Below are 24552 nucleotides of genomic sequence, written 5' to 3'. Positions count from 1 at the left end.
TTCAGAAATGTTATGGCGTGTGATTTTGTTTTAAATAACATAAACAGAAAAGGCCTGCACGTTTGAGCTGCCTGACATTCCTGGGTGTTCAAAGCAGGATTCCTGCTATCTAGGTGAGGCCCTGAGGTTTCTCCCTTAGTATCTCTGCGCTAGTGACCACTTAGGTTGTACCCCGAGTTGCTCTCAGTTGGGCATCTAAAGCAGCTGTTGGGAATGCCCCCTGTAAGAATGCCCCTTCCCACTCACTTGGTAGCATAGAAAGTTATTTCACTGAATATTACGTAATAGATACCAAAATGTTATGGGGGAGGGTATCGGAAATGCGCTAAATGTACTAAGTGCATTTAGAATTGTGCTCCCATGTGGTGGTCTCATAAAATTGTAAGCATTGTTTTTTCTGTGAATGTATCTTAACATTTTTGATGTTTTAATTTGTTCTCATTTTTTTTTCTTTTTTTTTTTTTTTTCTTTTTCTTCCCTACTCAGCTCTTGCCCCTGTTCTTTGCCTCTGGTTTTGTTGGTGAGGATATCACAGTGATGTCTGCATTCAACCTGCTGCATTTGGTGACAAAGAGCCAGCCAGTGGCCCTGCGAGCCTGTGGGCTTCCCTCAGGTTGAATGGGTGCTGCTTGTTGTGTCATGCGTAATGAAGGCCCTTTTAGGAATGGGTGTCTCTGCTGCAGGAAACGATGTGCTGTGGGCTGCTCTGGTTTGTTTAAATTTACCTTTGAACCAGAAGTTTGTTTGCTTTTTTTTTTTTTTTTGTGAAAGTCACTGGGTTGAGTGAGGGTTTTCACGGCTGAGATTTTAGGATGCTTGGAAATGCTGTCTGACTTGTCCAACTATTCTCTCTTAAATTTTACGTTACTTTCCTTGTTCTTGACAAAAGTAGTGGAATTAAACTGAATATTATTTATTACATTGAATTTACAATTTTTTAAAAAGATGCATAAAAGAATTTAGCATATTGATTGCTATTAAATCACTGGACTTAAAAATATTTTCAGAAATCTTAAGCAGTATACTATAGTTACACTCCATATGTCCCTTTTTACATTTTTATTATAAATCAAATATGTTGCACTGAAAATTATGTACAAAAAGTGTGCAGAATTTAAAACTTAATTCTTTAATTCCTCTGACAGCATATTCTTTAGTTATATGACACTTGTCTAAATAAATAAATGGAAACATGCTATGTAATGCCCAGATGCAGCTGCACTTTTCATGTAACGTCCAGGTTCAACTATTAGGTCTGTGAAGGGTGCCGTAAGACCCCATGTTGCTGAAGTGGTGGTATCATGAAAACCTTGAACCTCAGTATTTTGTGTTTCACTTAAACAGCAACAGTATCTTTAATGTCTGCACAATAATATCAGTGTACATAGTTAGGTGGGAGAAAATAAAAGCTGCACTGAGCTGATTTTGAATGTTACTGGGAATTTTCTTGACACCCAAAGAAAAAAGATACAATCCTAGCTAATCACTATTTGAAGCATCAGAAAAGAACCAGCTTGGGTGTTTGTACTACACTCACAACTGGTTCATATAGGCACAAAAGGTTACGAGCACTTTTTCCCAGAGCTGGACTTAACAAGCATATGGAGGTGAAGTTTTAAGGATTTTTTTTTTAGTGATGAGACATCAGTTTTCAAGCTGATGGATTTTTCTAAAGCTGATTACACTTTATTTGAACTAAATGTGAGTCCAGTTTTTACAGCATTTGTGTTCTGTTTCCCCGCACATGTGCACAAAACTCCCATTAACTTAGATAGGAGCTGCAAACGCATATTGAGGAAGAGAGAGAATAGCGCACATTGTGTCAGCCTGACCTTGGTTTCCTGTTGTATTTGCTGCTAAGCCAGATTTAAAATCCTAAAAATACAGGGCAAGCAAATTTCCTTAGCCCTCATTATGCACTTTTTGACGTGCGCTCGTATGGCTGGTGTGTACCTTAAAGTGGGGGCACTCAGTCTTCTGGCCATTTTGTTCCTGCTCTGAGAAGATCTCACAGTTGGTCAGCTGTAAACGCAGTCAGTCCGTGGGAGGTTTTGCTGTTACGTACCTGTTGCAAAACATTTCATTAGCTATTTTGTCAGATTGTTTTCCTGGCATAATCCAGTACTCACATTTTGGAATAAAAAGCTCGCAACACTACTGTTTATTTCTGTCCCTTTGATCCATAACTATGCAAACATTAACAGATTAAGTTCCACTGGCTGGCTACTTTATAGATATATATAGGGAGAGATATGTAGGTATTTATATATAATAAAACCAAACTCATTTGCTAACAGTGGAATAATATACAATCACATATCTCACATATTTTAACCATAATCTAAATTTCCCAGATGCTTATAAATTAACATAGTCTTGCTTTGCCTTTGGTTTGGTTTTTTGTGTGTGGTGTATTGATAGGGTTGCAAGTAAATAGTATATAGCATGTATCAAATTATACATGGGAACGAGGTCTAGAGCCAGCATCTGTTTAAATGCCCCAAATGCACTGTGACTTTAACTTTTCAATATACGGAAAACACCCCGAGTTTTCATGTTTTTGTTTTTATAACATAACACTTTGAGTTAGGACCTTTCCCATCACCCACTCTGTGTGAACTGGAGCTCTGCAACCATACCACTATGTTGTGTGCCCACCGAGTCTGGAATGCTGTGCAGTTTGGTCTCCTAATTCAGTGGCAAACTCCATACAGAAGGAGACTTTCTAACCTTCTGGAACCCCTACCCGCTCAGCATAAGGGAACAAAGTGCTGGCAGAGCTGTAAATTGGGCTTTCAGTTTTACACTCTGTGCAGTTAAATATTTGCAGGACAAGGACTTGAATGAAAGTATCTTTTCAATTTCTGTGCTTGGAATAGTACTTCCTGTAAAGAACAAAGTAATAGAATGCAATATTTACTTTATATTTAATATAAAGTTGTAGATCAGAAATAAGTGATTTTTTTTCCCTAAAAAAAGTTAAATGAACGAAGTAATGTTAGGAAGTATCTTAGAATAGAGGCAACCTTCTTTGAAACACTTTTTATAAGCACGTTTGAGTTACACTGGATCAGTTGTGCTAGAAAAGTGTTTTTACTTGCTCTTTTTCTATTTGTATATTAGTACCTGGAGTGCAGATCTATTCTCCCAAATTGTATTTTTAAAATAATTTTTTGTCTGAAGTTAGGACTAAGCGTTTCAATATGTGCAAACCTAGGCATGGTTTGCCCAGAACATTTTTTTATAGCCGACATGGTGAAGTCGGAGTATGAGCAGGCACTCCCAGTAGATGGCACTAACCATATGCTGTTTTGCACGCCTAGCGCTATATGAAAAGCTTCCCATTTAGGAGTCATTCATACACAAAATACATCCTGAGACCTTATGAACATTTACAAGTATTTTAAGAAAAGCATAAGCATTGGAAGGAATCACATCAACATGTGCTCGTATGCAAACTACCTTCACATTGATTCAAGGTTTCTTCATTACCAGTAATGGTAACAGCTCCGTTGTGTCTCTGACGTGATGTAGAAGTGTTGCTTGTTGAACCCACTTTATTGGAGTTGAATGCTCTAAATTTCTTTGGAAATGTAGGATGTACACAGCACCTGCCAGGATTTAGTTCAGAGAAATTAAATCTTTTTAAAAAAACCAAACCAAAACCACAACAAAACCCCCCCAAACTTTTAATGTAAAAACTACTTCAGCTGCTTCGGTGCATACCAACAAGTAACTGATACAAGTAACGATTACACAGATTCCATGTACATATGTTTTCTGTAGCAGACCACCAAGCTGTAAAGTAAAAAAATAGCTGATTTTGCTTTGCTGTGTCTTTTAATTATTACGGGTTCTCATTTCTTAAGAAAATCCTGTATTTCTTTAACACTTTGAATGTTGTGCTGCTTACATCACATTTTTTGCATGAGATGATCTGGCTTTTCCTCTCCTGTAGATCAAAGAAAATTATGGTGCTTATAAAATTAGAGTAAAAGTAATGATGAAGAAATTACAGGGGTAGACTTAGGGGTTTTTTTTCCCTGTATGAAATAATAAAGTCCTAGGTAATATTAAATTGTTGCAAAGTGTTTAATTACCAAAATAACTACTAGTAGGAAAACATACTTTTCTAGGATTAAACTACAATACATCTGTATTAAGATGGTGCTGGGCATATGGTGTAAGTCTTCATTAAGTAAATATCTATAACTGTAGTATAGTTTCTCAAAATTTGTTTTATTAAATCCATGTTAATTCCAAGTTTCAGTATAATGTCTTTTCATGTATTTGAAAGGAAAGTTAGTGAACAGAAAATTACTGGGTCTCAAAATTGGATTTTTAGTAGTAATCTGTTAACATAAAGGATTGCTTTTAGGAGCAGATCTCACAAACAGTTACATACATGAGTTATTCATATGCATTTGCCCCCCTTAACTCTCAGACTGCTCGTGTCTGAAATTATCTGTGTGCGTAGTGTTCGTGAGATCTGGCTTTAACAATGAGAAGTCTAGAAAAGAACTTAGTCTCATGTGTTCAAAGTATGGTAGTTGCTGTCAAATTTTGTGTGACTTGAGTATGTCTAAATGTTTCATATTGTATGTTTCTGTGTTCAGAAATACAATTTCCATAATGTATGTTATAACTTTCCTATAGCTTCCTGTAATGTGTATCACCAAAGACGTACTGTTACAGATACCTGTTCACATGGTCTGAAGGAAAATAAAAGTAAGACTGATATGTTGTGTAGCAAAAACCACCAGTATGGCTATGGTTAAATGCCGGTAATTTGCCTTATAAGTCCCTTTTTTCTGGGGTTTATATCTTGAACATAAAAATTTGCTGTGGGTTTAAATATGTCATACAAGGTCTCAGCTGGATGTATTTCTTCCTCAGAGCTGGCTGAGGGGCAAAAATTAAAACTAATTTCTATGAACCTAAATTTTTTTAAAAAACTTAAAAAGTTTTTAAAAATCCAAATACCAATTTGGAACAAAAATAAATTTTTAAATTTAAAATACAGTCTTACAAATTACCTAGTTTACTACCTCCCAACAGTTACAAGGAATTCGATAAATGCTTGAAAAGAGTCTTGAAAACAAGCACTGTGTGAGCACAACAGCAAATAGCATGTGAAGCTGTTCAGGTGTCATTATTATATAAATGTCTGTGTGTATGTCTGCCTCCTAGTCATGTAGTAGAATGCTGTATTATCATAGTAGAGCATAACATTATCATATTTTTGGAATGGCTTCAAAATGGGTTTTAAAAATTACCTTTGTATATATCTGTCTTAACGGGAGTATATTCAATGTTATTCTGTATTTACAAATGTTTCTTTTGTACACTACTATTTAGTCTAGAATGTCCTATTTAATACAGTTTAGAATGAAATTTATTTGTATATATCTTATCGGGAATAATACTCTTGTTGTCTCTGATGCTTACAAAACTTGGGATCATAAAGAAGACAAGAAACTCTTTGTTAATATATCCTTTTTGTTTGCACCCTAGGGTTTGTACCCTGTTTTTTCCCCCTTCTTAGCTCCTCATTCTGGTGGAATTTTGCACTCTCTCTCTGCTCATTTGACAGAAGGCGCTTGTCTCTGCCTCATCTGGGTGGAGGCTCCTCAGTGATCTGGCACTGAGTAGCACAGGGATGATGAGATGTTTCTTGTGCTCCCAGACTATGCACAGAGCCAGTTCCTTAATGTGTTCCCTGATGGATCTCTTAAGGTTATTTGCATTCCCTTCCTGCTCCCATAAAGGACCCACCACAAGCCATTTCTATCCTTCTTGCGGGAATGTTTTAATTCTGGGAGCTCATAAATTTCCTGTGCCCTCCGCAGCTCAGGCTTACTGCATTTTTTGCTTAGTTGTGCATGGAAAAGATGAAGGTTCAGCACTGACAGTGTTTCTGTGTTTTAAAGTCTTCTGTGAAAAGCTACTTTTTTGGGGTTTGGACTGACTGTTTATAACAGGAAGTCTGAGAAGTCCTTTAAGGTCTGCCTTCACTGTTTTCCCTTCAAAGCAACCCTAGGCTTTGTCCTTTGAGGAATACATGATGAAGGTTGCAGAGAAGAATGTGATGTAAAGGAGAAATGATGGCCCACAAAAGGGAAGGAGATCGTATGTATTGCTAAGCTGAGGGAGGGCAAGCAAGAAAAGGTGCAAGGTGGGAATGTGTACCCTAAAGTCAGTAAGAGTATGTTGGGAAGTGATGGAGGAGATGATCCAGGGGGTCACTTAGGTGGTGTATAAGCCTGGAATTTGATGGTACATTGAGTGAGTCTAGAGTGTGGACTGGGCACCAGAAACACAAACATGACCATAACATAGCTGTTAGGTTAACCACAGGTTGCTACAGCACAGATCGTGAGCTGGGGGGAAATTCCAGGAATTGTGTTCCAGAGATGGCTAAGAAGCAGAAAATTTTTGTTCTTAGTTACAAGCTAAACGTGTGTCTCATTTCATGATTTCCTTCGAAAGAAGCTCTGTTGGGAAGGGGTGCATGCCTCGGGTGTGAAGGTGCCCCCTGCTCCAGCTGGAGGAGAGGTTCCTGTGGAATGGTAGCTGCTGGCAGGCCAGGGCTGGTGCTGGCAGCTTTGTGCACTGCAGGCTCCTGCTCAATGCTCTGGCCCAGGTCAAGGAGTCTCAAGGAGGGCAGAGTGGGGAGGGGCTTGATCGAGTCCTCTTTAAAGCCCTTTTATAGGGCTTGACCCTATCTTCCTGACCCATAAAGCATGGCTGACTTTCACAGAAGCGCAGGGAAGTCCAGAAGGCCCGCTAGGGAAAGAAGTTGGCAGTTACTAACCTCTTTGGCCATTTCTCTGCCGTAAGTCCTGAAGCAGGTTGAGAGGGGAGGGGGGCTACAGTGTATTCCATGGTGGCCACGGCTGGAGCACAGCATGTTCCAGCTGTTCCTGTCCTCATGCTGGGTATGCCCCTCAGTGCTTGGAGATGTGGGATGAAAGGCCACGGAGCAGTCTGTGCCTGCTTGTGTCTTTGCTAAAAGGGTTCCTGAGCAGCTGGAGACAGACCAAGTTTTGCAGGGGGCCAGATCGGGGCTGTTGTGGGGAACTGGAGAAGAAAGACCTCCTCCCACCCTGCTCCTTTCCTCTACCCCCATCCTAAGTATAGATTGCGGCACCTTGATTCTTGAAACGCAGTGCTCATTTCGCAGGCCACACATCACTGTTGTGGAGGAAGCAGCAGGAGGATTTAGCAACAGCCTGAATGCCACAGTAGGCTACATACCACTGCGGTAACTGCTGGCAAATACTGACTTTTTAATTGTTTCTGCTGCAGGGTTAAATCTTTATTAAAGCAGTGTGAATAAACTTATTTTGACGGCTTACTGAAGTATTTGAAATGCAAAAGGTAGCATAAAGCACTCATTAAATTCAGCTTAATTCTGCTGTTAATAAAATGCCTTTCCGTATGTTGTGCACTCTTTTATTGATTCTGACAGAAATCTACTGACCAGATACAGAGTGCTCAGTGTCTCTGCCTTTCTTGTTTTTAATTTATACAAATGTAGTGCCTGTGAAAGGTGCTAGGATCATATAAGCAAAACAAAAGTCCCTGTATCAGTTAGGGGAGAGAGGAAGAGAAATCCATCATCATAAATGTTCCCCCCTCCACCGCTGTACCAATAGATCTTGATCTTGTCTTGCCTGGTTTGCATCTGAGAGTAAGGCAAATAGGTCAGCTGCCCCGTGCACTCTGTCTTTGGCCATCTCAGCAGAAAGGGTAATAAAAGTGGCAGTTTATAACATAATGAGCTTTTGCTCCACTTAATTAAAGGTGCTTCTATTCACCAACCTCTGCTGAGCAGCCACATGCTGCCATCGCTGTAGTACTGGTGAAGATGATAGCTCAAAGCCCCAGGGGAAGCTGTCTTCACCTCCACCAGCCAGCACAGGGTCATGGTGGAGTCCTCAGTGGTTATAATTTGGAAAGGCTGTGAGACCGAGATTGTGGTTGGTAGTGACATTTATTTATTAACATGAGATAAGGAAGTAAAGTAGACATCCCTGGAGAGGACAAACGGAGCTGCTTTTCTTTCCCCCTTCCCCACTATGCAAAACACTTCAGTCTTTTGTTAAGTGTTTTTTACATTCACGAGGAGGGGAGGCAGGTTCAGATTTCTTTTCCAGGGAATGTCTCTTTGGCTTGTGTGGCTACCTTGGCCATGTAACCTGCTGCAAAGACGCTTGCAGACCTGCAGAAGCAACAAGGCAGCTTCTGTTCCCGTAGATGCTCCCTGTCCCAGGACCACTGGGGTTCCAGTACTACTTTCTTTGAAAAGAAAATGAGTGCATAGAGGAGATATGTTAGTTGGGAGTTCGGGGGATATTTTTTTAACGCTTGAGAAATTTGCTGTCTTACACGGGAGATCTCTGACAGTGACTTAGAATACATACATTTATATAAAACATGAGCCATGCTAATGACCAGATGGAAAAAATAAACCTGACGGCTCTGTTCCTTGATTGCATGGGAAACTTACAAATTTGCGAAGGGGCTTGCCCTTTGCTTGTGGCCATGTGACACTCCTGAGTGTTAAGTAAATATTTTTTTTTAAACTCAGTTTATTTTGAGGCATTGTTCTTTTAAGACAGTATTTGGCCCAAAATTCTAACTGTTGTCCTCATACCTGACTTTTGGATTTTTAATGCAAAATATAGTGGAAATGGTCTTCACTCCATTACTCCCAAGGCTTGCATGAAACTGCAAATGGTATTTCAACAGTGGGTGGGAGTTAGCTACCTACAGCAAGAAAGCAAAGGAGACATCCCTCAGAGAAGAAACACAGATCTGTTTTTGAATGTGTAAAATATTTACAGTGTTTTTTTAGTGATGAAGTTTGGATTTTATTTAAACTTGACCCCCCAACATTTCAGAGTTCTTTTCACCATCTATCCTAGTCAGCAGCATGCTTAGGTAATTTAAAATGGCTTGTGATGGGATTGAAAAAAAATCTATCACGTCAAATACAGGTTTTGTAAAACAGTCTTTTTCAAGTTACGAGCTAATAGAACTGTTTGCATCAATTTGAATTTTTGAGAGTTGTTCTTTTTTAGACTAGATGGACAGTTCCTGGCTTGTTTGCAGTGAGAGGACACTGTGGCGTTCTCCCAGGGTTGCGGACTAAGGGCTGCAGAGACCAGACTAAACAGAAGTGAAAGAGAGAGTTGTGTGCTTGCCTTTTCCTAAGCAGAGGGAGAGGCAAAACTGTAAACAAGACGCATAAACTGTGTAAATTAAATTTGAAATAATAAAAATGAGAGATTTTGCTTTTAATAATGCTGTCAGCAATAGCATACAAAAGGATATTTATTTAAAGAAATGTATGCAAATATTTTTTAACCTTGCAGGATTCCTCTTAATGTCAGTTTGAGATAAGTTACCATTGATGACTAAGGTATGACCCATTTCTGAGGGGACAGGTTTTGGGAAGCAGAGAGACATATACTTAGAGCTAGATCCTGTAATCTGATGTACATTCGTAGACCCTTATGTAGTTGTTGGAGCTCCACGTATTCCCAAGGGTCTGCCCACACAGGTCACAGGATTGCAGGATTGGGGCTGGGGTGGAATACAAATAGTAAAATGTGCTGGAAGGCCCCTAAAAAACTGCTTGGGTATATTAAAGAAGTGGTACTGAGAACTAGAAGCCCAATGTATAATATGGCTGTGCTCTGCTGGAACATTTGATCTTGCTGTATTTAATTCAGGAAGTCTTAATGGTGTGTGCTCAATGCGTGACTGTAATGTCCATTAATGCTAGTGGAACATAAGCATACATAGAAGGGGGAAAATGTATGCTCTGTCTTCCACACAGTTGAAATGTTGAGTTAATTTCAGTGATGGGAAGCAAAAAAACGTAAGAGAAAATCATTAGAATGGTTCAAAAGACTATCTGAAGAAGGAAAAGCGTCAGGCAAAATGCCACCGTATTTTGGGGCATGTCAGACACTAATTGCCACCCTCCAGCGTGCTGGAGCAGGGGAAGGACCCAGGGGTGAGGAGTAATGGTCTGCTAACTTGTGTCGATCTGTAGGGAGGTAACTTGTTGCTAGTTTTCTTGTGATTACTCATATGGAAGGAAATGGCACGCGCCTCTGTTAGGAATCACAGATTTGAAAAGGTCAGTTTGAAACTGGAATTTTTATGTGAGGTGAGATGCTTAATGTCTTCATTATCAGGTCAACACCCAGAAAATACTTTCTGTTCACTTCATTCGTACAGAGGAGGACTCCAGAGCTGAACAGCCTGTAGTCTGCAGGTGAACAGTAAATGTCAGTGTGCATTGCGTTGCTTTTCAGAAAAGCCATTCCTAAGCACAGGAATGCTGTGAAGGCTCCAAAAGAGTTTCAGCTGGTGTTTGTTTCACCCTCCTCAGCTTTTATTTTATGTTTATGCATTAAGATTTGTGAGCCTGGCCTTTTCTTCGCAAAGCCTTCCATCCTGCTCCAGCTTTTAGCACTGCTGTAACTGTTGGCAAAAGGCTGAAGACAGGTGGCCTCAAGTGGAAACGCGGATGCCTATTTGTGGAACAGTTGCCTGTGCACCGCTCTTCTAATGAGCACCGACCCAAACGAAGGCACTGAAGTGTGCTGATTAGAGAGATTTAATCTGGCCTCCAATCCTGCAGTGGAATGTAAAGGGAATTTTGCCTGCCCTTGTAGGCTGGCATTCACCTCTCTGAACAGTGGGATCTAACTGGAGTTAGGAACATAGCTGTCCTGGACTCTTCTAAATGCCATTGCTGAGAGCATCACCTCCACAGCACAAGTAAGATCCAATCCAGAGTCCTAATGTAGATCCAATGAGTCCAGACTCTGTTATTCTCACCGTGTATTTAATTTAGTCTCACCTTTAATGTAATCACACTGATGTCATCCTATTTGTAAAACTGATGACCTTTTTTCCCATCTGCCTTGAACTGTATGATTTGCAAATGAACTGTGAGCCTGCCTTTATGCCTGAGTTGCTGAAGTTTGTTGCCTCTCTGGGAACCCTTTCCACAGCCCATACCTCGTTCCTTCTTTGGGGAACCAGACCAAGGAAGGTGGTCAGCCTGCACCTTTATTCTCCGCTTGAATAATGAGTATAGTAACAGCTGCATTACTCATGGCAGTTTCTGTCATATTTGGCATAAATTTGTGTAGCTTTATATTGTCCCCCCTCAAGATACAGATGGTTGGCTTGAATGTAGCAGACATATATGCCATAAAGGAACAGTTGAAAAAATGGAAGCAGACAGTCTTCTACTCCCAAGTTGAGCACTTTTGTCCCTCTTGCATGTAATTTTTTTCCTAACCAAAGGACAGTATTCCTAGAATCTCATCCAGTAATGTTCAGGATTCATTGCATTTTATTGAGGCTTGTAGGCCAGTGCTATTTCAAAAAATGTATCCTTACATCCTCTGCATTCAAGGGTGAGTCTTGCTTTACCTCCTTCGCTCTTTGGCAATAAAGAAATAGTGCAATCAATTTACTGAGCTGCCTTTTTCTTTTTTTCTTTTCTTTTTTTATTTTTTATTTTTTTTGCTAGCAGTTAAATAATGACTGCAATTATTTGAATAGGGCTGTTCTTGAATTGTGAGGGTGGACCAACATATTTCCTTCATGATTTGTAGTGCAACTATAGCTTTTTGCTGATGTACACCCCATTAAATTACAAACCCGGAGAGACCTTTGTTGGGGTAGGTTGCAGTTTACCCCAGTGGAGTTTGGCACGATTCCCCTGTAGACATAAATACTTGTCTGTATTGTAGAACATGCAGTTAATTATTAAAAACAATGGGGAAAAAATCTTTTATAACACACTTCTTACTTCTGATCTGTGTCATGGATCAAGTGGAATATAGAAATTTTCTTGTGCATATTTTGAGCCCATTGATTGAAGAACACTAATTTCTAAAATAGATGAAAAATTATTCAAGAAGATTAAAGAGGGAATATACTGACCATTCTTTAAAACATTTGGTATCTTCTTTGACTTTTTGCAAAGTGAAGTTACGTTTAATGTGCTTTTTTGCAACATCTAAAGAGTGAATAGAATTTTTTAAAAAAACAGATGGATATTTTTAAAAGTGAAGATGTGTTGGTTTGTAAGATTATTTGCTTCTCTCTAGACTACTTCTTAGCCTTGAAATTATAGATCAAAGGCTGTCTCTCAGTTTCTTTTTGAGCTGCATAACATAACGTAAGACTAGCTACTTATATAATGCATATTCTTCCTTTCCCTGTTAGCTGTACTTTGAAAGACTTATTAATTCTAGAGCACTGCACATTTGGAGAATAAAACCCTCCATAGTTTGACATCTTTAAATAAGCAACCAAATGTTATAAAGAACAAACCTCACTTACAGTTAGGAAACAATATTTACATTTAAGGTTGAAAAGCCAGGATGTAGGAAAATTTTGCTAATTTGGAAGGTGACCTTTGAGTGCACCAAAACCAAATAATTTGTAAGCTATGGCACAGGGCACATTCCTGCAAAATTTGTGTGAATACTGCTTTAGTGGTTCTTGAAAGACAAACAAAGAGACCTGGAATGAAATCTTTATCCTTCTCCGAAATAAGATTGAAGCTAACAAAGGCATACAGCAGTGCTCTTTCAAAGCCTGCCATTAAAACAAAGGCTCTGCAGCACAGCTAATGAGATGGCTCGGAGTGGAAAACAATCTGTTTTTAAGAATGTTTAGATCAAAAGTAATTTCTAATCTATGAAATAAAGTCGCTTTTCAATACCTTTCTTTCACTAGTAAAGCTTTTTATGTTTGCACTATTTACTTCAATCAGATGTTTTCAATTTTACTTTTTTCTTCCTGAAAATAATTCCTAGGGTTAGTAGGTAGTGACCAACAGCATTGTGCTTTTTCTCTCTCCCCTATTCACCCACCCCCACACATTAAAAGAGAAAAGAAGAGGGGGAGGAAGAAAGAAACATCTTTTCTTAAATGATTTGCAAGCATCTGTGCTTTAAACTACTTTTTATGAACACTCCTTAGTAATGACTCAAGGTAAAAAAGCAGAAAAGCATCCAATGTTAGGAAATTGCAATCCAATACCATGTAATTTAAACCTGCCATTGCCTCTCCTGTACTAAATGACATGCAGATGGGTAGTTCTGTTCCCTCTACTTTGGGAACACAATTGGTCTTTTTATGAGTGTATATACATTACTAGCAAAAAATATTTTTGTTGGGACTGTTTATTTCTAATTGTACCATATTTGAATTACTGTCATAATTGGAGTGTTTTTCCCTGCCATATTTTGTCAGCTAAGTTTTGCAAGTGATTATCAAAGTTATTTGAGTATTTGGCAATTTCTGTTACTACTTTGGGAGTTTTTGTTCTCAAAAGCAACCTTATTGTTATTTTTTCTTTCCTGATGTGAATTTTTGCACTGTACACATGTTTTTTTACAGTAATCCTTATGTAGCTCCTTGGATTTTCTGTGTGAACTAAACAAAGCATAGGACGAGATTTTAAAAGGAGGGTAATTTCAACAGCAACCCTAATTTTTATGACAAGTTTATTGCTGAACCTTGTACAGCTTTGTGCTTAAAGAAGTTACTTGTTCCTCAGGGCTCCTATTCTAGTGATTCAGCAGTTAAAAAATACAGTGGTTAATGTTAGAAAGTAGAAGGACAAGGATGCAACTAGAAGTTGTATCAGAATGCTAAAGATACAGAATTGCTTTTCAGCTACTTTAAAGGGTAATGAAATTGTTGGATGTTGTGGCTGAACATCATATGCCCATTACCGTAAGTCTCCAATATAGATGTCCTGTAAAGAACATTTCAGCTGTAGTTGGTTTTTTTGCAGGTTTTATTGGGTTTTTTTGCAACAGTTGGAAAAATGTTAGTTTCTTGTGAATGATTGTGTGTGCAACAGTTTAGTGTATAACACACAGAAGGGCTTTGGCTGTAGCACATTGTCACTGCTCCAATGGAATCACCTGGCTCTCAAGCAAAACTCTTTTTTAAACTTGGATTTGAAGAAATAATCAGCTGCAGTTCAGCTGAGCCATTCTTCGTGCATTAGGGACCAGTCTGGTCATTGACAAGTGAATGCAGAAGCTATGCTGTGGCTGTCTGCCAAAGCAATTATTCAGGATTTAAGCTAAAAAGGCTCCTTCTCCCATATCCTCTCCCTTTGCAGGGTCATGTAGGGATAAAAAGGACTGTAAGGTGGTCTTTTCCCAGGAGGAGCTGAGGAAGCGGCTGACACCCTTGCAGTACCATGTCACTCAGGAGAAGGGGACCGAAAGGTAAGGCAGGATGAAGGAAACACGATCCTCCAAACACAGGCATCTTTCTTTTCTCCCCCTACTCTTGCCGGGACTTCCTCACCTTTCCCACCAGATTGTTTTGGGTTTGGTTTTTTTTTTTCCCCAGGATTTCTGCACTTGTTTACTAACCCCTACAAATTAACACCACTGCAAAGACAAGCATCTGCAGCACCGGGGCCAAGGCCAGGGGTCTTGTGTGACTTTTTCTTTTAATGACCACTGCATGTCTTATAAAGTCACTAGGCTCATGTTTAGAGTCTGCTTTTAGTTTACTACAAAATGTGTGGAAGTAATAGCGGTTTAGGTACACTTTTTTTGGAAGACATCGCAGTAAGCAGAACCACAAGGGAAATGGCCCTATGCCAGGAGGCTGGAGGTTTGAAGGTGGCCATTGTAAGTATAGACATTTTGGCTGCAGAAAGAAGGTAGCATAATTTAGTTCTTTTCCACCCCTCTCCAATTTCTTTTTGAAGCACATGTGGAGAAGGTATTTATTGGCTCATTTGTGGTTGGAATGTCAAAAATTTTCAATAACTGCCCTCACATGGCTTTAGTCGCTGGAAGCCAGCCCCGAGTCCTGGAGGAAAAAAAAAAAAAAAAAAAAAAAAAGGACTCGCTTCCAAGACTGTTTTTAGTGAATAAAGTCTCTCTCTCAGCTGATTCCAGTGTGAAGGTAACTTGCCAAGGCCCAGCCATTTTTTGTTGTCTAATTTATACCATTGAGCTTGGCATGAGGCCCTGGCTTTACCTCTGTTCCAAATGTACTAATGATGTAACTGCTTGTTTTCATTCATGACCTGAAAGGGCTCTCCGCCGCACGTGGGGTCCTGGTTAATCGGCAGCACTCCTGACGGCGCGTACCGGTGGCTGGATCTGCAGGGGGAGAGGGGGCGGTGGGGACGGCCCCCCTCTCCCCCCCAGCCCCCCTCGTCCTCCCGCAGCCCCCGCGGGCAGGGGGACATCGGCCTCCGCCGGGAGGCCTGCCTCCCCCCCGGCCCTCCTTGCTCTTGTGTACGGGACCAACAACGTGATTTAGTGCACACAAACAATCGGAGATTATGTCATTCTTAAAAATCCTGTTTATAAAAAAAAATTGGACCTCATAAAAAGGGTGAAAGGATAATAAAAACAAGCTGCTGAGCACATAGGCTTTTTGTTGGGCTAGCGCAGCTGATTCGTATTAGATGAATGACCTCCTAGCCTTTTAGATTGTTAACTTAGAAAAATATTCCCTTAAAGCTGTAATATTGCTTTTCAACTAAAAATATAAGGCGCACACAGCTTGAAATCGTGGACCAATTATTTCATTTTCAGCTACAATGCCTCTGCCGCCCCGGCAGCCCGCCGCAGCTCGGTGGCTGCCCGGCTCCCCATCGGCCGGCACCCGCGGGCTTCGCACCTCTGCCCCAGCAGCGGTGGCACCGCGGGCACTGCTTCCGCAGACAGACCTCGAGAAGCACGTCAGGCTGAGCCACATGTCACACAGTCCGTGTTTACAAACACGCAATGTTTCGCTTGCCGAACAGGGGAAGATCCCATTTTTTCCCTTTCTGTTGTTGCTCTGTCCTTTGAACCGTGGGACAATTCGCTTCCTCCTGCATGATACGTAACACCTGAGGCACGCTAATGAGGACATTCCCTTTTTCCTGTGCCTGCTTTATTTGCTGCCTTTAATAAAAAACAACTGCCAACTTTTAAAATCGTGGGGGTTTTCTGTAACATTTTTTCTAAAGTCTTAACTAATTTAGTAATTAAAAAACCCCAACGTTCCTTTATTTATTTTTAAAATGTAGTGTTGTTGTTTTCCCAGTGCCTTTGAGGGGGAGTACACACATCATAAAGCACAAGGAATATACAAATGTGTTGTTTGTGGGACTCCTTTATTCAAGTGAGTATGCTAAATATAGTTTTGAGATTTCTGTCTCTTTCTTAGTTTATGTGCTGTGTTCCTGTGTAATCTTGCATTTATTCCAGTACTTAAGTAATTGTATAAGATCAATTAAATCAATCAAATTGATAAGGGATACAAAAGAAGCAATGTAAATAATGCTACAGTAAAACTGGTCTTACAGTAAAGCCAAAAAACGTTAGTAAATAAGATAATAAGGTAACACTCTAGTAAAATAGTTAATTTGACAGAAAAGAAAATAGTGATTTCTTTTCCTTTTTTTTTCATACACACCATGCCAAGTTATTGTAACACAGCCTTTCACTGAGCTGATAGATACTGAGTTTTGGCTGTTAGCCCTGCTCACAGGTAGCTTTAAGATCTGGATCCCAGGCAGTGATGCTATATCCATGCTACAGCATTGTATCTGATAATGGAGAAAAAAGTAGAAGATTTTTTAGAATTCAAGCAGTTAGGAAAACAAAACCCAGGAAAATTGCATTACTTACTGAATTTTCATGCATCCATGCCAATTAGCACACATGGAGAGCTGGTTTAGGAACTCAAGCAAGGATTAGGAAAGAAATAATAATTTTTCTGTCTTGCATGAAAATACACTTCAGAAGTACTGTGGGAATGATGGCCCTAAATTTGGTGGTAGAAGCGGTGCTGATTGAATTCTCTCAATCACTGCATTGTTCTGCACGGATTCACTTGTTGTTTACGTGAGTTTTCTTATTTCTAGCTGCTTGTGTTCATTCTGATGAAGAATTTTGGGGTTTTGCTTTTTTTTTCCCCCTCTCAGTTCACACTGACTTAGTCCCTCTCACTTGAAGAGGTATCTTTAGAGCAGCATGAAGCAGAATGGTCAGGATAGCGCTAATAATAGAGAAAATTTGGTTTATAATAGGTTACAAAGGAAAATAAAATTGATGTAGCTCCAGAATTGCCAGATGTGGCAGTGACAGTTGTTCTCAAGAGACTGTCTGTAAAGATGAAAGAAGCACTTCATTTCTGTTATGCTTGTTTCCTCTGTTAAGAGGATTACCTGCAGAAACTTCAGTAATAACGTGAATCTTTTGAGTTGGAAAACTGATCGTTACGAACTCAGCCAAGGCAATATTCTCATGTCATCGGTTACTGTGGTGCTTGGCTTGGGCGCACAAAGTCTCCATAACCTGGTTTTCTACTCTGCCATTTAGACGTTCCCCAGCTTACTGTAGCTAAATGTTTATGGGGAAATCCTGACTCTGTTGAAGTCAGTTCAGATTTGGCAAGTGAATACAATGGAGCCAGGATTTCACCTTCTACCTTCAAGACTGGCTTCCTTTCTGTCGTCTGCTGGAGAAGGCGTAGGGGGTTTTTGTGGGGTGAGATTTGGACAGCAGTAGTTCACATAAATGTATGTGAACTAGTTTCCAGTTGCTTTCACAATCTATTTAATATGGGAAAAAATGGCAATATGAGACTTACCTGTGATTATCTCGAGTGCGCAGTACGCTTTGGCATAGTCTTGACTTTTTTGAGCTAATGAGTTGGATTTCTCTACGTGAAACGAGCTATATGGAAATGTCCCTGCTTTCACATTCTCTTTGAGACTCCCCATGGATTTTATGGGAGGGGAGAGAGGGAAGGAGGGGAGTTGGGTTTTATTTTTAATAAAACCCAGGCCAGGGTGCACCTGAAAAAACACCTTGATGATTGTGTCCCAAGGCTGGACTGGCCTTAGCCCAGTCTCCCCAAAGTCTTTGTGTTGCTTTGTGAGCTTTGGCCACCTCTGGTCTATATCAAATTTAGCCAGTTGTTCTGAAGTGGCTGGCAAGGGTGGCAACAAATGGAGAGACTGATAGGAGTCTGTCTTCTTTTGTTTATTGACCCCAAAATACCAGTATATAATGTCTTCCTCAACTAGGGAAGATACATTCCTGTATCTTGGTGACTGCTTCAGCCCAGACAGCTGAAAAAGTGAGAAGGAAACGGATCAGAGAATGCAAAATGTATGCTATTAACTGAATTTTCCCCACAGAGTGTAAATCACTGAAGTATTTTCTTAGGAGTAAGGTGGTAGTACAATACAGAGAAAGTCCATTGCCCCATCAAAAATGCATGTTGTTTTTGTGGTGGCATTTTGCTGTTTGGTTGTGTTTTTTTTTTTTTTAATTTCCAGGTAGTCATTTGAAACTTGTGTTCCCATTTGTTTCTCATTGGGTGCCCATTATATTTTTTTCTTTGTGTCACTGTAATCTGAAAATACATATATTTGGACTATGGACCTGTCAGTTTAACCAGGAAGGAGACTGGAGCTTCAGCAGTAATATTAACAAACTTCAACTTTTAACATTTTTGATTTACATTGTTTCATTACCATGTGACACATGAGGTCAGGGAACACATGAATTTTACAGTCCAGATGAAAGACCTGGGTTTTGGTACGTCTTTAAAACAGAACTCTGTCTCTATCACAGGAAAGATAAAAGAAACAATTAGGAATTTAACATCTCTTCATCTACCTACTTGTTCTAGTGTTATGAGAAACCTCCCAAGCTTTATGGAGAACATGCTTTAACTTTTTCCACAATCAAAGGTGCCTCACACATAAAATCCATAATCATGCTGTTGAATCTAATTATTCCATCTCTGAACTTTCACGCCAGACAGTCTCCAACATCCCAGAGCAGCTGCCTAAAGAAAGCAATAAATGAGAGACAATAAACTAATCTCAAGGACCTCCTTTTCTGCAAGACAGCCGTTACGTGGTTTTGTGTTACACTTACTCCAGCCTACCTGCAGGCTTATGTTAAAAGAAGTAGCCCTGCTCCCCCTGTCTCTAGGCTGTTTTTTCATAGCTTCCCCTTCACTGGACCTCACCTGGTGTGGCTGGGACATATCTTGATGCAACATGTTGATCTGATAGAAAACTAATCAGCCAAATTAGAAAACAAATCAAGCAGGCTTATCAACTATACTTGGTCATGTTAATTTTTTGTGAGCCACATTTATCATGGCTGTACAACCTCTGTGGCAAGGTTGTGTGTTTCTGTACCAATTCACAGAGAGCCACCTACACCACTTGAAGCCTCAGCATCTTCTAAGGGTCAAGTGTATTTGCAGGATTGCACCTACTTTAACTTTTCAAGATATTTTCTTGTACGCTATGCAAAAATACCATTCTGTCCACAGCCATTGCAAGAGGATGTTAGAATGAATTTGAGTGAAATCCACTATTTGTGCTATTTCTATAGGACAGGAGCTATTCCATATTTAATAAACCACAGTCATGTCCTTATACCATGTGCAGGACTGTATGAGAAAGATGTGGTGTATATATATGGGAACTGGGAAGCCTGGGAGAATGATTTCTTTTAAAAAAAAATGTTATTGTTGTCTCAGTTTCTAGTTCTTAGGGCCAAAGAATGAATTGCCAAGTCTTTGTAAATCACCCACTGTTGCCTTTATTGCTTCCTGGAAGAAATTCTTGGTAATGGTGTTGGTTCTTCTGAACATGCGCTAGGAGAAATAGCAACACTCCTATTCATTTGATTTTTGTTGAGCTGTGTCAGGTCTTCTCGACATCTCCAAAAGCAAACCATGGGAAAAGCAAAGCATGGCTGGCCAATATAGCAGTGCCCACCACCACTCTTGTCTTCACAGCACAAGGGAGGATTTCAGTCACCAGGCTAGATCTACACAAGGAATTTCCTTGCCCGAGTTCTGAGTCCTTAATTAATGGTATTTAAGCTTTCCTAATAACCTTTATATCCTTTGAGCAGGCCAAATGACAAATCAGCACTGGCTACTTGGCTAGGAGAGCCCGTATGAAGTAACGACTGTAGTGTCTCTAGTAAGATCTAATAGAAGTATTTGACCAACTTCATCTGCCCTGACTGACTCTTAGTTTCCTCACAAACTTTGTCAAAACCAGCAGCTTCTGTTCAATAATATTTATTTGGAGTAAGTTGGCTCTTGCCAGTGTAGGAATCATAGAATCATTTAGGTTGGAAAAGATCTTTAAGATCATTGAGTCCAACGACTAACTTCGAACTGCCAAGTCCCCCAATAAACCATGTCCCCAAGTGCCACATCTACACATTTTTAGATACCTCCAGGGATGGTGACTCCACCATCTCCCTGGGCAGCCTGTTCTGATGCCTGACAGCCCTTTTGGTGAAGAAATTTTCCTTAATATCCAATCTAAACCTCCCCTGGTGCATCTTGAGGCCATTTCGTCTTGTCCTGTCGCTTGTTACTTGGGAGAAGGGACTGACCCCCACCTGCCTACAGCCTCCTGTCAGGCAGCTGTAGAGAGCGATAAGGTCTCCCCTTTTGTCCAGACTAAACAACCCCCGTTCCCTCAGCCGCCCCTCATGAGACTTGTGCTCCAGACCCCTCACCAGCCCCGTTGCCCATCTCTGGACACGCTCCAGCGCCTCAACGTCCCTCTTGGAGTGAGAGGCCCAAAACTGACCACAGGATTCGAGGTGCGGCCTCACCAGTGCCCAGTACAGGGGGACAGTCACTGCCCAGTCCTGCTGGCCACACTGTTTCTGACACAAGCCAGGATGCTGTTGGCCTTCTTGGCCCCCTGGGCACACTGCTGGCTCACTTGGTCAGCAGACAGTATTACCAAACGTTTCTCATCCAAACCCAGGTTTTTACTACGTACTGTGTAGCTCCAAGAAGCTTGACAATCTTAAAACTTGCAAGACTTTCTGCAATTTTTTGTGACTGTCCCCTAGAAAAGGCTGATGGAGTTAAAATCGTTAGTAAAGTTGTTCTCATTGAGCATTGGTTTGTTCTTGCTTCATGTTTTGGTTGTAACCAACCATTGTTTTGAGTCTGCAGTGTCACTGCTGGGTGACAAATTGTTACTCACTCCTTATCATCTCACCAAAACCCAAGACAGCAGAGCACTTGTCTTCCTCACAGCCACCTAGAATCTGGAGGTTTAATCCACCTCTGAGGATGACCATCAAGAAGAATGCTGTATTTGCTGTAGTCCCTGCAGTAAGGTTGCCCTGCAAATACAGCTGATGGCATCTTCCACATCTGAACGTACCTGAGTGCTGAATCCACATCTAATCCTACCTGAATGCTGAAAATGTGCTAAGCTTTATACAGCTTATCACAGCTGTAGCATGTGGCTGTTGTTGGAGCTTGACCTGGCAATTACGTATTTCTGTGGTGTTTTGGAACAGGACTTGGTCCTCCTGGTCCTCAAGAGCCCCTCAGAACAAGAATGGTACAATGCTGCACTTGGGTGGAGCTGCTGGGTGGCTCTTGTTGAAAGCGCTTTTCACTGCATGCTTGGCCAGTGTGGCATAGATGAGCTGCAGTGATTCTAGCAGAATCATAGCAAATAACTCTGCATTCCTAATTGACTCATGGGTAGTCTTTAATATTCTCTAACCAATAGCGTCATGGTTGGTGCTGAATATTCATTTCCTACCCTCATATAAGCAATGAAGTTTGGAAAGATTTTTATGTTAAGAATTAGGAGAGGAAGAGCAAGTTTGGAAAACAAAAACCACTTTATGTCTTTTTTTTCCCCCCTTGATCCAGAAGCCACCTGGTCTTGTTTTTTCAGTGTATCAGCTCTATTGTACTGAGCCGGTTGCTGCCCACAAACATCGTAAAGGCACTGTCTAAATTACTGCAGGCCAAGGTCACTGGCTGTGCAAGTTGGATGAGACTGCCAGCGACAAGCCAACAGAACAGCACACTTGAGTTTTCCTTTTGCTTGTGTTCTCCAGACCGTATCCATCTCCAGCAGTGAAAAAAAGTACAGGAATATGAGGGATCTCACAGTTTGCTAGGCAGAGGATATTTCAACAAGTGTCCTTTCCAAAAGGCAAGTGTTGATGTAGATTTCCTAAGAGAAACACATTAGGATTCAAAAAAAGAGGGAAAAGGGGGACTTGAAATGTAACATTATAAGGTCTCATTGAGACAAGCCTGTGAAAATGTTTTGATTTACTTCTTGCTAAGTGTGGCTGAATTGCAAATCCTTGTTGAAGGTACTTAGAAATAAGAGGAAATAAATGCAAAGATTTCCATAGTCCTAGAGATATCTATAGATAACTTACACTGATTTTACTAAGGATTTCATTGATATTTCCACTGAAAATTTTCGATGGATTCCTTGTAAACTTTTGAGTCTGATATGTAATTCAGGCTGTTTTGTATTGACTGTTCCTCAGCCACCCTGCTTGGAAGAACTAATTTTCAGCTCGTTTTAACCTCCTTTACGCTTTATTACGTGTATGTATGTACCTGAAGTAAAAATCAGGTAGGATGGATTGTTATTTATTATGTCTGCAGAAGCTGTATATTTCTATATTTATCTGTTTATAACTCTCACATTAAAATAAACTCTGGGAAGAATTCACCCAGAGACTACTCATTGACTAACATGATGTTAAAATGTTCTTTTTTAATTTGGCTTTTCATGAGTATGCAGAACAGAAATTGTCATAGCATCCATCAACAGTGAATCAATCTTTTTTCTGTAGTCTAGGAAACTGAGATCAAAAGTATATCTTTAACCAGGCTTCCTAAAGAAGTAGGACTTTACAGCATCGTGCTGTCTGTGTGTCAGTGTCTGATGTTAAAGAGGAAGGATTAGAACTGCAGAGGTTTCATCAGGTGCTTTCTGAGAAAGCTGTGGAGCTTTCAAAGCTGTTCCCAACGTTGGGCTTCAACAAAACCTGAATAAATCTGTTAAAGACTTCATCAAGAAGTGTGAAAGAAAAAGGCAGTTTGAACACAACAGTAGGGGTTCTGCAGTAAGTCCTCTTTCCCCTCTCCTTGCCAAAAGCCCACTTCACTGGCAAATAGCAGACCTGTGTTAGCCTCAGCTGTAGTGTGTCTGGTCACTATCCGTTTCTCAGTACTTGGCAGTTTGAGCACCTGGTTTACAGTGCCTTTTAAAAAGAACAGGTCAAAATCCTGCGCCTCTTTGCAGTACAGATAAAGTAACAATCATATATTTTGTTTGTGTTTGATTGAATTATTTCAGAGATCTTTAAAAGTATTGCAGCACCTTGTCCTTTGCTGAACCTTTCCAGTAGCTCACTATTTCCTTGTATATTGGGTGTTGGTAGTTGAACTAATTGGTATTTGTATTGCCATCTGTTTTGTGTATTTGAGCCATATCACAGTTGGAAATGGAAAGCGCTTTATAAATACAGTCTTGTTCTCTTTGTGCATGTAAACTCCTTTCCAAAGATATCTATGAATGATTTCCTGACTTTCAGAGTACTTCTATGGGGCAAAAGTAGAGAAAATACACACAAAGCTGTTCTGTTTGTTGCTGTTTCTTTTCCCCTCTGTGTGATAAATGATAAAAGACTATTTGTAAAGTCAGTGCCTGGCTCTGTAAGGTTCATCTTGTCTAGTAGGATGCTTAGGTTAGATACCAGAGTGTGTACAGTGATAACAAACAATCCACAGAGAAGTTTTTTTCTTCTAGTTAATGTAGTTTTAAAAGTATAAAGGAATCAGGGTGAACATTTTTGTGTGCAGCAGAACATCTCTTTGGAATGTACTTTCAGAATTTGATTTTAGCATATTTATTGGCCATTTTTCAGTTGTGTATTTTTAACACCTAGGTGCAACTAGTTTCTGATACTGTTGTCTAGCATGTTTCAAGAAAGGGATGTAAATACTGGAAGATCTAGGGGGAAAAGTGCTGGTTCCATTGAAGATGCTGGAAGTTTTGTCATTCCTTCAAGTAGCCAAGATGACTTTGTTTTCTTGCAGAGTGCTTCTCTCACATCTGCTATTTGTTGCTTATTTACAATGCCAAAGATGTTTCATTATTTTCCTCCCTTTTTTCTGTGCCTTTCTAAGATCTCTAGTAATTTCTGTAGTACTGGGTCCTAAATTTTGCTTTGTTTTCTCAAGGTGACATGTTGGCCATAAATGTAGATGATCTTCCTCCTCTTGATAGCGCCTAGTGCTACCTCCCATGTTGTGTTTTCTTTCACAGCTATTCTGCTGTTGCCAGACAAAGTTCTATTCATTTATTGCCCCATACCAGTTTTGTGATTTGTTGTCCAGTAATTTATGACTGTTTGGAGCTTTGGTACTCAGTACAGTGCCTAGTGATCCTTGTGACCCTCCTCCCCATGTAGTCTCAGCCATCTTGGCCCCTGGACCAGTTGGTTGATGCCGCAAGTTGCAGTGCATATGTCCGTGCCAGGCTGAGCAGACTGAAAACCAGGGTCTTGGTTTGACCAACTAATACCAAGTATCTGGAATTTAGGCAGCAAGAATTTGACTGTGCAGATAAACAGACGCTGAGGGTAAGATTTGTACTTTATCTCTGACAATGTAGGTAGTGGGGTGTTGCTA

The 24552-nt window shown here is 40.3% G+C and overlaps 1 protein-coding gene across 5 annotated transcripts in view; it reads left to right on the top strand.

Moving 5' to 3' along the window:
• MSRB3 (methionine sulfoxide reductase B3) overlaps positions 1–24552 on the top strand; it is a 117298-nt gene that overhangs the window by 19076 nt on the left and 73670 nt on the right. For 4 of the 5 annotated variants that reach the window (XR_008822126.1, XM_056340763.1, XM_056340762.1 and 1 more), the window contains 3 exons: positions 487–613; positions 14183–14291; positions 16123–16200. Coding sequence is in view for 4 of the 5 variants with exons in the window: in XM_056340763.1 (XP_056196738.1) it covers positions 487–613; positions 14183–14291; positions 16123–16200 (314 nt within the window). In the remaining variant the exon portion in view is untranslated. The remainder of the gene's footprint in view (positions 1–486; positions 614–14182; positions 14292–16122; positions 16201–24552) is intronic. The other variant, XM_056340764.1, reaches the window with a different exon arrangement.

The sequence above is a fragment of the Falco biarmicus genome, chromosome 5, assembly GCF_023638135.1.
Source record: "Falco biarmicus isolate bFalBia1 chromosome 5, bFalBia1.pri, whole genome shotgun sequence".
Lineage (NCBI taxonomy): Eukaryota > Metazoa > Chordata > Aves > Falconiformes > Falconidae > Falco > Falco biarmicus.
This window is presented reverse-complemented; position numbering and strand designations above follow the sequence as displayed.